Below are 13,828 nucleotides of genomic sequence, written 5' to 3' on the forward strand. Positions count from 1 at the left end.
ATGCGAAAATCAAACACCAGACCATGAACTAATGACACCTACTATGCATGTTTTTATATCCTGCTTCTCGCGGTTGGCTCGTCTTATCATTCCCCGTGGGTAGCTCTCGCTAGACCACTACCCCATAACCTGTGGGTGCCCCGTTGGACACTACCCCACAGCTCCTATGGGTGCCTAGCGTAGAACTACTACCCCACGGCGCACACCTCTTATACTCTATATGATCACCCAATCCCATACTTATCCTTAACGTCATTCACTTATCCATTCAAATTACGTCTCAACATCTTATCATCACTTCGTTGACAACCTAGCATGCCTAAAACTTCATCACAACCACACATACTACGTTTCATAACATCTAGATCTATCACATATCACATCAACACATACACACAAGTTCTAGATCTGATTAACAAAGGACTAAGTCCCATTGGTTACTCAACATGAGGCAAGTTCACAACCAAGTCTTCACCTTCGCTTATTGCTGTGGTAGATCTGGATTAAAAGTGAGTGAGACGGTCACTTCTTGGAATCTGGTTCATAAGAAGGGTTCACAAGAGAGAGGAGGGTTTAGGATCCGGCATTCCCAATGACATAGAACTAGAGATCTGGGTCTTACCTTGTGGTTCAGATTTCAGTTGCTTGCACGAAACCGAATCTAGGAGGCAACGGCTAGGTGCTCGGGTGCGGCGGCTCGGGCTTCGCGGCCGGTGGGCGGCGGCTTGCTTCGGCGGAGGCGGGGTGGCGGTTGCGAGAGGCGGCGGCGGGGTTCTGCTCGGGCAGGGCTTCGCTTGCTGTCTCTCTTGTGGCTGAAACCCTAAGGGGGCTTCCCCTTTTATAAGAAGTGGAAGGGGTCATGTCTAGGGTTTCTCCTTCTTGGGCTTCCAGCACTTGAGTTTCATTTTGGGCCGGGCCCGGGATGTTACAATTCTCCCCCACTAGAAAAGAATTCGTCCCCGAATTATGAATCGCGCTCGATTCCTATCAACATTTTCGAATATCCCGGGGTAGTTAGCCTTCAGATGAAACTCCGGTTCCCACACATCCTCGTGGATCCCATCCCTCTGCCAGCGAACAAGCACCATCTTTTCTTTCTGTCCACGGTTATTCACTTCCTTTTCATCCACAATCTTTACTAGTTTGCTAACCAACGACAGGTTACGTTGCGCATCTGCAGGTGGATGCGGCAGGATTAGCTCGGGTTCTCGTACAACCGTCCGTAGCACTGAGACGTGGAATACATCATGGAAATCAAACAATTCCAACGGTAGTGCAAGCCGGTACGCGACTGTACCCATCCTTTCTTTTATCACGTATGGGCCCATGTACCAGGGTCTCAACTTCTTCATCTTCCGGTTTGGGTCACTCCCTCGGAAGGTCCTCATTTTCAAATATACCTCGTCCCCTACTGCAATCTCTAGCTTCTTTCTGTGTTTGTCGGCGTAACTCTTCTGGCGGTCGTGGGCTATTTTCAATCTTTTCTTGAGGAGTTCCACTTTCTCAATCGTTTCTCCGACTAGTTCCGGAGTCATATCTTGTTTTTCCCCCACTTCGGTCCAACATAAGGGGTTCGACAGGGTCGTTCGTACAGCGCTTCGTAAGGAGACATTTCAATGCTCGCGTGGTAGCTGTTGTTATAAGAGAACTCCACTAGTGGTAGATACTCGCCCCATTTACCTCCCCATTCCAAGACACTCGACCTCAGCATGTTCTCAAGTGTCTGGATGGTCCACTCAGATTGTCCATCCGTCTGGGGATGGTAGGCGGTGCTAAGGTGAACCTTTGTTCCCAATGCCTTCTTGAAAGCCTGCCAAAAATTTGAGGTAAACTTTGGGTCCCGGTCAGATACTATGCTTACAGGTACCCCATGCAACTTCACTATCGTGCGAAGGTATTCTCGTTCTAAGTCTTCGGTCTTATCGGTGGTTCGTATGGGCAGAAAATGAGCCGTCTTACAGTAGTCCTCCCGGGACTCCACGTTCTGCCTTAACCAACTGACAGGTGTGACACCGGGCTATCCACATAGTAACATCTCTCTTCATTCCTTCCCAATGGTAGTACCGTTTCAGGTCCTTGTACATCTTCGTCCGTCCTGGGTGAATCGAGAATCGCGACTGGTGGGCCTGCGCCAGTAACTCGTCCCTTAAGTTTCCTCCATGAGGTACGCCCACTCGGCCTTTAAACAGGATAGTACCATTCCCGACTGTACGGTACCCACTCACCTCCTTGTCGACCATCCCTTTGAGAGTGGAGTCCGTTTGCTGAGCCTTACTGATGCGACTCAGTAGATCAGCTTGTTCCACGACTTCCAACCCCACGCCCTCCTCATTTACTGTCGTCGCACAGAGGTGTAGGTTCGTTAGGGCCGTGACAAGTTCCTGAGTTTCCCTGGCTCTGGAAACATCTGATTTCCTCCGGCTTAAGGCATCTGCCACCAGATTTGCCTTCCCAGGGTGGTAATCGATGCCCAGGTCGTAATCTGCTAACAGCTCCATCCACCTGCGCTGTCGTAGGTTCAAGTCCCCTTGAGTGAAGACGTATTTCAAACTCTTGTGATCCGTGAAAATCTGCACTTTTTCTCCGTACAGGTACGATTGCCAGATATTAAGTGCGAATACCACCGCTGCTAACTCCAGGTCATGCGTTGGGTAATTAGTCTCGTGTTCCCGCAGTTGTCTGGACGCGTAGGCGATCACCCTCCCATCCTGCATGAGCACACATCCTACTCCAACTCCGGATGCATCGGTGTAGACCACAAATGGCACCCCAGGTTTGGGTAGAACTAGTATTGGGGCTCTAGTCAGTATATCATTTAGTTGTTTGAATCCCTCCTCACAAACCTCTGTCCATTCAAACCTAACCTCCTTACCCGTAAGTCGGGTGAGTGGCCTTACTGTTGTGGCGAACCCTAGAACGAACTTACGGTAGTATCCTGCCAATCCGAGGAAGCTTCGAACTTCGGTGGCGTTACCCGGTGTTGGCCATTTCGTGATTGCTGCGATCTTCTCCGGGTCCACTGCTATCCCTGCCTCGGAAATCACATGCTCTAGGAACCCGATCTTACGTTGCCAGAAACTGCACTTGCTAAGCTTAGCATATAATCTCTACTCCCTTAACTTGTCCAGTACTATACTCAAATGGCGTTCGTAGTCCTCCCGGTTCTTGGAGTAAATCAGGATATCGTCGATGAAGACGATCACACAATGGTCCAGATAATCTCTGAAAATGTCATTCATTAATTCCATGCAAGCCGCCGGAGCATTAGTCAGCCCAAAGGGCATTACTACGAATTCATAGTGTCTGTACCGGGTACAGAAAGCCGTTTTCTTAATATTTCCTTCGTGAATAGGAATTTGGTGATAACCCGAAGCAAGATTGATCTTTGAAAATCATGTGGCCCCCTCCAACTGATCCATGAGTTAGTCTATACGGGGTAGGGGGTACTTGTTTTTGATGGTTACCTTGTTTAATCCTTTGTAGTCAATGCACAGTCGAAGGCTCTCATCCTTCTTTTTGACAAAGAGCACGGGCGCACCCCATGGCGAACTACTCGGGCGTATGAATCCCTTCTCCACTAGTTCTTCTAGTTGTTTCTTAAGTTCGGCCATCTCTGTCGGTGCCAATCGGTAGGAGGCCCTGGAAACCGGGCGGTTCCGGGTTCTAGCTCAATCGTAAAGGCATTATTTCGGTGAGGTGGGGGTCCGCGTAATGGTTCGAACACATCTGAATACCCCGCCGCTACCGGAATACTTCTCAGCTCTGGTGTTTCGGTCTCCCCCACCATTTCTATCATGGCTAGGAAAGATTCTCCTCCTTTCCGGATTGCTTCTTCGGCATGAAACATTGATATTACGGATACCCCGGTCCTGGTTCTGATTCCTTTGTACACGATTTGTCTCCCATCTAGCGGTATTCGAACGCATGCCTTGGCACATTCGACTACAGCTCCATGTTGTGCTAGCCAATCCATTCCCAAAATCACTTCGTATCGCCCCAGTTCTAGCTCCAGTAAGTCCCCGGGTAGGTTCACTCCTGCGAGGATCACCGGCACCTCTTCGTACCTTCCCCTCGTCGCCATTTTCTCTGTTCCTGCAGTCTCGACTTCCGTCACCATGGTGTTGAAATTCCCCTTAAAGTTCCACTCACGTGTAAGTTTGGGACTTACAAAACTGTGAGTCGCCCCAGTGTCGAAGAGAGTGAATGTTGTCACTCCTCCGACCGCGAAAGACCCCGCGATTGGTTTGGCTCCATCATGACCCTCGATTGCGTACGCTCGTGGCCTTGCAGCTGGTCCTCTCTGCTGTTGGGGTTGCGCCCCTCCCGCATTCCCTCCTTGTTGTAATGGACAATCCCACGACATGTGTCCTTCCTGGCCACAGCGATAACAGCCTCTTCGATGGGCTTGTCTATCCTTCGGACAATCCCTCGCCATGTGACCGTGCTCACCACAGTTGTAGCATGCTCCCGCCCTGCACTCTCCCGAATGGAACCGTCCACACCTTCCGCATGGGGGTCTTGCCGGGGCAGGCTCGGTCGGGGGCGGTGCATCCCGGGGCCGTTTGGCACCCCGATTCTGGGAGGTCTGGTTTTGTCGCCGCTCCTCCTCAAGTCCTGTTTCTTGTTCAGCGGCCTTCTTGATCAGTTCATGGACATCACGGTAGTCCCGCACGTTGCAGCTGTTTCTCAGTTCTTTCCTCATTCCCTTAAGGAACCGGCAGACTAAATCGTGGTCACTCAGGTAGTGACCCGCAAATCTTTGGAGTCGGTTGAACTCGTCCCCGTAGTCTCTCACGTTCCTTGTCCCTTGACGGATGTCCTGAAACTTGCTTTCCATATCGTCCATAGCTTCCAAGGGAAAATACTTCCCATTGAATGCTTCCAGGCAGTCATCCTAGGTCAGATGTATTTCGTGTGCTCTTTCAACCACTTCCTCCCACCACACTAGTGTGTCGTCCTTGAGGTGGTGGACGGCCAGATCCCTACGGAACTCGGGTGGGCACCGTGCAGAAACGAAATTCCTCTCGAGTTAGCTCCTCCAATTATTCACGGCAATTTCATCGGCCTTTCCGTTGAAAAACTCCATCTGCATATTCTTCATGTGCCTCATCATGTCCCAATAGTTGGGGCCTGAGGCATGCACCACTGCAGGCGCCGCCGAGGGTGGTGGTGGCAGTGGTGGCAGATTCTGGCCTGCCCCTGCTGCGGCTTCACCATTGGGTAGTTGTCCCCTATAGGCGTCTCGGTACCTTTGCAGTTCCGCCAGGATCGCTGCATTCACTACGTTTGGTCCTTCTGCTGGGTTCTCATTCACAGGTGCAGCCATACTCCGACTTTCTGTCTCGCTGGAGGCTTGAGTCGTAGACCTAGTGACCCGTCGTGCTGCTCGTTCGGTCGCGGCTGCCCTTGCAACTCTTGCATTCTTGGGAGGCATCCTGTTGACAAGCGAAGGAGTATTAGGCTTTGTTCTACTCAAGTTCGTTTGCCTACCGAGTAAGCTAGGAGTTTCGGTCCGAGTGGTGCTTTTTATTTCGACATGCGTCAAACCAATCTTTTGAAAATGCTTTTACAAACACTTGAAAGAAGTTCTTTTCAAACCCGGCTTTTATCTACTTCTACCCAACCCTTCCCTTACCCACCCGGGACAGCACCGGGTTGTTTTAACCGGCTCTGATACCAATTGTAACGGTCCTGGCCCGGTGATCCTTATCAAATACCATAATACAACTCATTTCATTCAATAACTCTTATTGAAACCCAAATAGTCTTACATAAATCCGAACTCAACTTAAAGACAGAAATATCCAACGAAATCTGAAGGAAAATGTTTGGAAATAAAGAAAAGACTCGAGAAAACACTTGCACCATACGGACTTCTACTCCTGCTCCCTCTCGGCCATACCTGCAGGAAGAGGGGTGAGTACGGATTACTCAGTGAGGGCAGGTTCTGGGAACCCACGAACTCAACTCAGGAGTAGCAAGCAATCACAAGTCATGAGTTAATAAGATCTATTATGAGTAAATCAAACACCCGACCATGAACTAATGACACCTACTATGCACGTTTTTATATCCCGCCTCTCGCGGTTGGCTCGTCTTATCATTCCCCGTGGGTAGCTCTCGCTAGACCGCTACCCCATAACCTGTGGGTGCCCCGTTGGACACTACCCCACAGCTCATATGGGTGCCTAGCGTATAACTTCTACCCCACGGCGCACACCTCTTATACTCTATATGATCACAAAATCCCATACTTATCCTTAACGTCATTCACTTATCCATCCACATTACGTCTCAACATCTTATCATCACTTCGTTGACAACCTAGCATGCCTAAGACTTCATCACAACCACACATACTACGTTTCATAACATCTAGATCAATCACATATCACATCAACACATACACACAAGTTCTAGATCTGATTAACAAAGGACTAAGTCCCATTGGTTACTCAACATGAGGCAAGTTCACAACCAAGTCCTCACCTTAGCTTATTGCAGTGGTAGATCTGGATTTAAAGTGGGAGAGACGGTCACTTCTTGGAATCTCGTTCATAAGAAGGGTTCACAAGAGAGAGGAGGGTATAGGATCCGTCATTCCCAATGACATAGAACTAGAGATCCCGGTCTTACCTTGTGGTTCAGATCTCAGTTGCTTGCATGAAACCGAATCAAGGAGGCGACGGCTAGGTGCTCGGGTGCAGCAGCTCGGGCTTCGCGGCCGGTGGGCGGCGGCTGGCTTCGGCGGAGGCGGGGCTGCGGTTACGAGAGGCGGCGGCGGGGTTCTGCTCTGGTAAGGCTTCGCTTGTTGTCTCTCTTGTGGCAGAACCCTAACGGGGCTTCCCCTTTTATAAGAAGTGGAAGGGGTCATGTCTAGGGTTTCTCCTTCTTGGGCCTCCAGCACTTGAGTTTCATTTTGGGCCGGGCCCGGGATGTTACAATTGAGCTGAGGAAGATTTCTTTCAGGATCTTGATATCTTCCAAATAACTTGCAAAAACTGTCATTCTTCTGGTTTTGTAGGCATCTTCACCAATTGAGAACAATCCGTTGCAAACGTAACCTGAAATTGACGTAAGTTCCTCATACATTTCATTGCCCATAGTAGCAGTTCCACCTCCGCATGAAGCGGAGAAAGACTAGCCCTGATATTTCTTCCCCCATCAAACCATCAAAACCTTCTCGAGTACTGTACCAACCTTGTCTAGAGAAAATGTCATTTTCTTTCCAAGAACCGTCTGTAAAACACCAGCGTCCTGGGATCGTAACCTCTGTAGATTGTACTGCCCTTTGGGTGTTCATCAACTGTGCCTCCGCTCAAAGTGTTGATTCGATTTCCGCCAGTTTGAGTGTTTCACTGGGATCCATGTCCGAATTACCGAATATTTTATTATTCCTTCCTTCTCAAATGTACCATAGTATCCATGCAAACAGATGATCATCCATTTGCGGAAGAACTCTCCAAGAAAGGTGATCCATATTTGTAAATATAGAACCAGCTGGAAAAATAGTTGGATTTGATGGGATCTTTGATAACGCCCAAACCTTAAGTGCTGGAGTAAATTCAAAGAACACATGATTTATTGACTCCTCTGAAGCTCCACAACGGGCACAATATCCCCTTGTATCCCCCTTGCGCGCAGATTTTTCCTAACTGTTATACATCCTGACACCAATTGCCATAAAAAGTGCTTTAACTTCGGTGGACACCGTACTTTCCAACAATACGCCTTCAACATATCCAGTGAGGGTCCATACATTACTGGTGGTGCATCCTTATCTGGGTAAACCCGTTCTACATGATATCCTGACTTGGCTGTGTAATTCTCATTTTCTCTGAAGTGCCAACCGTCCCTATCCACCAACAGAGTCCTACTCAGTGGTATGCTTTCAATAATCTTCATATCCTGAGGGTCCACTAAAAGTATGAATTGCCTGTGAATTCCAAGTTTGTGAAACTGAATTAATGAGTGAGTCCACTGTAAGGTCTGGGTAAAAGTTATGATGGTTTTTATTTGCTGGTCTCAGGCGAGTGGCTGGGAGCCACGGATCGTTCCATACTGATATTGATGATCCTGATCTCATCTTTTTGATTAGTCTTTTGCTAACCAGAGATCTAGCTAAAATAATACTCCACCAGCCATATGACGGAGAATATGATTTAATCGGTTCCAGGGGTGAGGCATTCATGTAGTACCGTCCTTTGAAAACTCTAGAAAATAAAGTATCTGGCTTCTTTATCAGACGCCATAGCTGCTTACCAAGCATTGCCGTATTAAAATTAATAATATCTTTAAATTCCAAACTTCTTTCATCTTTGTTTATACATAATTTGTCTCATGATTTCTAGTGCATGTCTATTGTAAGGTAACTAAACTTTGTAATGCATTAGTGTCTAGTCAGATTCATCAAAGCCTAGGCAATAGGCATAAACAAAAAACAATTTATTTATTATACAATTTATATATTAGATTTTTTTTTTTTTTTTGGTTATTGAAATATAAAAATTATTTACACAAAAAATAACTGAGACAAAATTGTCAACTTACACCGAAAACAAATTTAGAGCTAAAAGAAAAATATCACCACTTGTTAGACAAACTGGTGGTAAAAATAATATAAATAAATTAGTTGTAATCCACTTTAATAGTATTTGATTTAATTTATATAGACTCAGTTAGACTGATTTAGTCCGATTTATATTGATTTTTGGGGAACTTTGATGTTTACCACTTTCTTAGTGTCATTATTCATATTTACTATCATTAAATAGACATTTTTAAAAATACATTCATCATTAAGTGGTAAAATAATTTTGTATCCTTATTTTCTATATACTTAATAAAAAATTATTTAAATAAAAAAATAAAAAATAAAAAAATTATGTTTTTAAATTATACTTTTTCAAATACGAACAATTTTATAGTTTTTTTAATTTTGTTTTTCAAAATTTCTTTTTGAAAATCGAAAATTATTTTTGAAACTATTTTCAAAAAAAAAATCATATTTTTTAAATATTTATTTATATAATTATTAGAATCCTAAATTTCACATTCCAGAAACCCTACCTCAACCCTCAACTCTAAACCCTAAATTTAGATTAGGTAACCCTAGGGTTATAAATGTTTTTTACCGAAGATAAAAGTGGTTAGTGTAAACATGGAAAATAGTACTGAGCGGTATTTTTCATAATTTTTCCTGATTTTTAGATGTTTTAAACCGATTTAAGACAATTAAAATAGATTTTAAAAAAATTGTTTCTGTTGACCGATGGTCGTCTAAATGGATGCGGCGTTTTTAGAACATTGATATTTTTGAATAAAAATAATTTTCAACGCGAAAAGAAATGATGATTGGCTTCGACTTAAAAAAAAACAGTATGAGATTAATAAGGTAAACCACATGATGGGATCTCCCTCAATGCTGTATTACACCGCATTACAAAGAATTGTTTTGTTTGCATCAGATGATTAGAAGGATTTATATCAAACTCTAGTCCTAATTATTTTCTTGGGATTTAAGTTAAAAGAAAACGAAAGAAAAAAGAAATGATTAGAAGGATTGAAATGGGTCTTGCTATGGATCAGGTGATGATGTCTGAGTAACAGAAACAGGAGCAGGAGTAGTAGTGTCAGTATTAGTAGTATCAGTATTAGTAGTATCATCAACAACCTCTATAGGCCTAGCCAAGAACTCTAGTGCTGTGACCACATCTCCCATGAATGGCCTAGTCTCTGCTTCTTCTTGCAAACACATTGTTGCAATTGCTAGAGCTTGATGCAATCCTTTTAATGGGTAATTCCCCTTTAGATTCGGATCCACAATCCGTGTAAACATTCTCCTATCTTTCAACAATGGCTCCGCCTGCAAATGAAACCCACAAAAAACATCAATACGTTTCTTTTCTCAAGCAACAACAAAAACGTGTTCACCAAGAGTTTTCATGTAAGTGAGTACCCAAGAGATCAAGTTTTGTTCTTCGGTTGGTTTATCCCCATCAATAGTTCGTCTCCCGGATATAACCTCAAGGAGGACAACACCAAAACTGTAGACGTCGGATTTAGCAGTGAGTTGACCGGTCATCGCGTATTCAGGAGCACAGTATCCGTATGTTCCCATGACTCTAGTGGACACATGATCTTTGCCTTCAGTTGGTCCAAGCCTAGCTAAGCCGAAGTCCGATAGCTTCGAGTTGAAATCCGATTGCAGCAATATGTTTGAAGCTTTGACATCGCGGTAGATCACAGGAGGATCTGCATAGTCGTGCAAGTACTCGAGCCCTTTAGCTGCACCGTGCACTATCTTCATTCTCGTGAACCAGTCCAGACTAGGTGCCCCTTCCGGCAAGTCTGATATAACAAAATAAGACTTTAGGTTACAATGTATAAGCTTATAATCATCAAAATGATGTAACATGAAAAAGGTTCATAACTGTTTACCGAATAAATGATCTTCCAAAGACCCATTAGGCATGAATTCATAAACGAGGACTCGTTGGTCGTCTTCAACACAATAGCCAATGAGATTGACAAGGTTTTGATGTTGAGCAAGACTCAATACCATCACTTCTGCAAAGAACTCCCTTGTTCCTTGCAACCCATTCCGGTCAAGTCTCTTTACAGCCACTACCTAAACTTCTCATCATTCAATCACAACAAAACAAAATTAGCAACTTTTTAAACCAATTACGTGCACAACATGCAAATAAGATGATTGAGAAATTGAAAAAAAAAAAAAGACCTGATTGAGGCTGGTGAGAAAGCCTTTGTAGACTCTTCCAAAACCGCCTTCTCCAATCATACACGCCATGCTGAAATTGTCTGTTGCAGCTATTAGTTCCTTGAGCTTGAAGATTTTGCCGCTTGATTTCACGTTACCATATTTCTTTATCTCTTCCGTTATGTACTTCTGCCTAGAGCTTCCTGGATGTGACCATGTTCACAAACCAAAACGATGATCAAAAATACTTGAGAAGATTTATTTGTGTGAAGAAAGAGACAACGTTTATGGATACCTTTTCCGCGTGAGCGAAAGGTGAAGAGAGCAAAAAGCTTATTGCTATGGCCTCTATAACCTGTAAGACCTTCATCAAATGAATCTCTAGGCGAGTTAGGTAGTTGTTGTGGATTGCTGAAACAAGGACAAAACTTCATCATCTTCTTTTCTTTCTTTTTTGTTTGCCTTCTTGATTCTCAGACAAAACAAACAGACCCTTTCAATGTAACCCCCAAGGAAAGATTGATCTTGTCTCTTTGACCGATCCTTTCAGATCCAAACCCTGTCCGGGCAAAATGAATCTGAAAGAAAGATCAGACCTTTCCTAGGAAAATGATTAAGCATGACAAGGGAATTTGAGGAAGGATCACAAAGACTTTATGTCTCTTGTTATATATGAATGTTGCCATATTTGGATTCTCTTAAATTTGGATAAAAATGATTTATTTTTAGGGTTGTCCTCTGTTCGCTTATTTGAAAGAAGCCAACGCGTCTGCTTTACAACGAACCTCAAATCAATTCTTACTCAAAAACATAGTTCGTGGTACGCATGTAAGAAGAAACTTCTATTATATATGGTCATCATACTATATAATATAAACAAATGTGGAATACGGTTGAGTGTTGACAGGCTAAAATCGTTTCAATGCTTTGACCAATCATACAGATAGATAAGATCATTGCTAAAAATCTCTGATCCAGAAACCAAAACTAACAGAGAAACCAGTCTATGACCAAGTTCATGATTCTGTCTGAAAAAAAGCATGAGCCAGCATAAAACAAAGTTATTATCTATGGCTGCCAAGATCAACGCTCAAAAGATTACACTATCTCTTATTTCATTGCTGACAAGTAAAGATATTCAGGCACCTGTAACAAGAGAAAAAGGATGTAAATTTGGAAATACCGATCTGGGAATGGTCAAGGCCTATCTATCTTTCATTCACTGAGGCAATGCTGTTTCGACTTCATTCCACAAGTCGACGTTTCTAGTGAACTTCTCTTTAACCTGCGTAATGAGCTCTTTGGCTTCTTCAACTTTAGAATCCTTAGCTAGCCCGTTAACAAGCGACTTCATGATTCCGAAACTCGGAACCCAATTCTTCTGCATACTCTATTTACAAACACTCAAAGTCTCCACCTTTACACAAGTAATAAATGAAAGTGAAGTAACATTCACTATCAGGCTTACATCCTCTGTTCACCATACTCTTAAATAACTTCTTCGCCTCATCAAACTCACCTTCATTACAAAACCCATGAATCAAATGACCATAGGTGACAGCATTGGGCTTCATCCCATCAAGCAAAGCCTTTGCTTCTACAGACATCTTCCTCTTACACAAGCTCTGAATCCTAATGTTATGAGTGGAAACACCGACGCTAATGCCACGCCCCTTCATCATCGCCAACACATCTTCCTTATTATCCTCTCTGTAAAATCCAGAAATCATTAGACCAAAGGTGGAACTCGTCGGCTTCATCCCTTTCCTCTCCATCTCCGCAACGATGGAGAGAACCGGATTCACAGAACACTTTGATCGTACGGTCGTAAGTTTCTAGATCAGGTTCGATTTTGTACATCTTAGGGAACTTCCCTGTAATCTTTAGCTACTAAGCAAGCGAAGAGAAGAGCGTTTAAAGATTTCACCGCATGTTGGCCTGAGCGTAGAGTACAATGGCGTGCGCAGCGAAACGCTCCGTTTTGAGGTTTTCCATGAATCCGTCGAGGAGGTTTGTCACGGCGGAGAAGTGTTTCTGCTTGGAGAGATTATTGACGGCGGCGCTCGATGTGGCAATCGGGAGTGAGGGAAGCCGCGCGGCAGATTTCGAGGATCCGATTTGGATCTTTCTCGGTTTTGAGAAGAGAGAGAGCGGTTTTGCTGAGACTCTGGTGAGTGGGGTTTTGGAATCTGGTGAGAGGATCGATGAAGCGGAGGAGAGAGAGCGGATTTGATGAGGGGAGGGGTTGAGGTGTGATAAGCTAGCGGTCCCTTTAGCTTTCACGCAGAAGAAGCTCAGATCAAAGAGTGTGAAGCATAGTGGCTAAATGAAGTGGAGGAAGAAGCGAGGCATCTCCTCTGGTGCCCCCAAGTGTAAAAAGGCAATCTCGCAAAGACACCCATATAAACAAAAAGATAAATATTTTGTTTTTAAATCAAAAAAGGCGGAAATGACAAAAAAACCTAGAAAAAATGAAGTATTTACGAGTTGTACCAAGGTATAACCCATCTGCAGTGACCCGACCCGGATGTATGGTCAATTCAATTGAACCAAATCGTTTAACCGTTTAACCAATCCCAGGAAACCAAACCAATCCCTCAAAACCAAACCCATCGTTCGAAACCAAACCAAATCTGTCGATTTTATCAAACCCTTTCCCTGAATCCTCCAATTAATTCATTCTTCTCCATTTCTCCCCCTCTTTTCACTCCACTTTAAACGAGAAGAAACCCTAGTTTTGAAAATCAATCGGTGAGTTCAGAGGAGCCAACAACGATTGCGATATGGTGTTCGAAACGAGAGGAAGGGGTAAGAGGAAGGATAATCCAACGAAGGAAGAGGTTCGGAAAGTGAAGTTTGTAAAGACGGCCTCCGATAATATTGAGAAGACGACGACAGAGAATGTTGAATCGACGGGAACGGCAAAGACGACGGAGATTGTTGACTCGAGGGAGAAGACGACGGATGTCTCGACGGAGGTGACGACGGATGTCTCGACGGAGGTGACGACGGATGTCTCGACGTAGGTGACGACGGATGTCTCGACGGAGAAGACGACGGATGTCTCGGCGGAGAAGACGAGTGAGGACGCGAGGGAGAGGACGGCAG

General features: G+C 44.4%; 2 protein-coding genes and 1 pseudogene across 2 annotated transcripts; all 3 read right to left on the minus strand.

Annotated features, from left to right (window-relative positions):
* Positions 1-5,029: 5,029 nt before the first annotated feature.
* Positions 5,030-6,874, minus strand: LOC106338395 (CASP-like protein 4U1). The gene is made up of 3 exons (XM_013777381.1): positions 6,637-6,874; positions 5,636-5,705; positions 5,030-5,522 (listed from the first exon to the last, which is right to left on the minus strand). The coding sequence occupies exons 1-3, from the start codon at positions 6,872-6,874 to the stop codon at positions 5,030-5,032; spliced, it is 801 nt and encodes a 266-aa protein (XP_013632835.1).
* A 2,491-nt stretch (positions 6,875-9,365) lies between these two features.
* Positions 9,366-11,375, minus strand: LOC106342799 (serine/threonine-protein kinase CDL1-like). The gene is made up of 5 exons (XM_013781831.1): positions 11,016-11,375; positions 10,742-10,923; positions 10,441-10,630; positions 9,959-10,350; positions 9,366-9,865 (listed from the first exon to the last, which is right to left on the minus strand). Exons 1-5 carry the CDS (start codon positions 11,155-11,157, stop codon positions 9,578-9,580), a joined length of 1,194 nt encoding a protein of 397 aa, XP_013637285.1. The 5' UTR covers positions 11,158-11,375; the 3' UTR covers positions 9,366-9,577.
* A 174-nt stretch (positions 11,376-11,549) lies between these two features.
* LOC106338396 lies at positions 11,550-13,333 on the minus strand (annotated as a pseudogene).
* Positions 13,334-13,828: the final 495 nt, after the last annotated feature.

Source organism: Brassica oleracea, chromosome C4 (genome assembly GCF_000695525.1).
Source record: "Brassica oleracea var. oleracea cultivar TO1000 chromosome C4, BOL, whole genome shotgun sequence".
NCBI lineage: Eukaryota > Viridiplantae > Streptophyta > Magnoliopsida > Brassicales > Brassicaceae > Brassica > Brassica oleracea.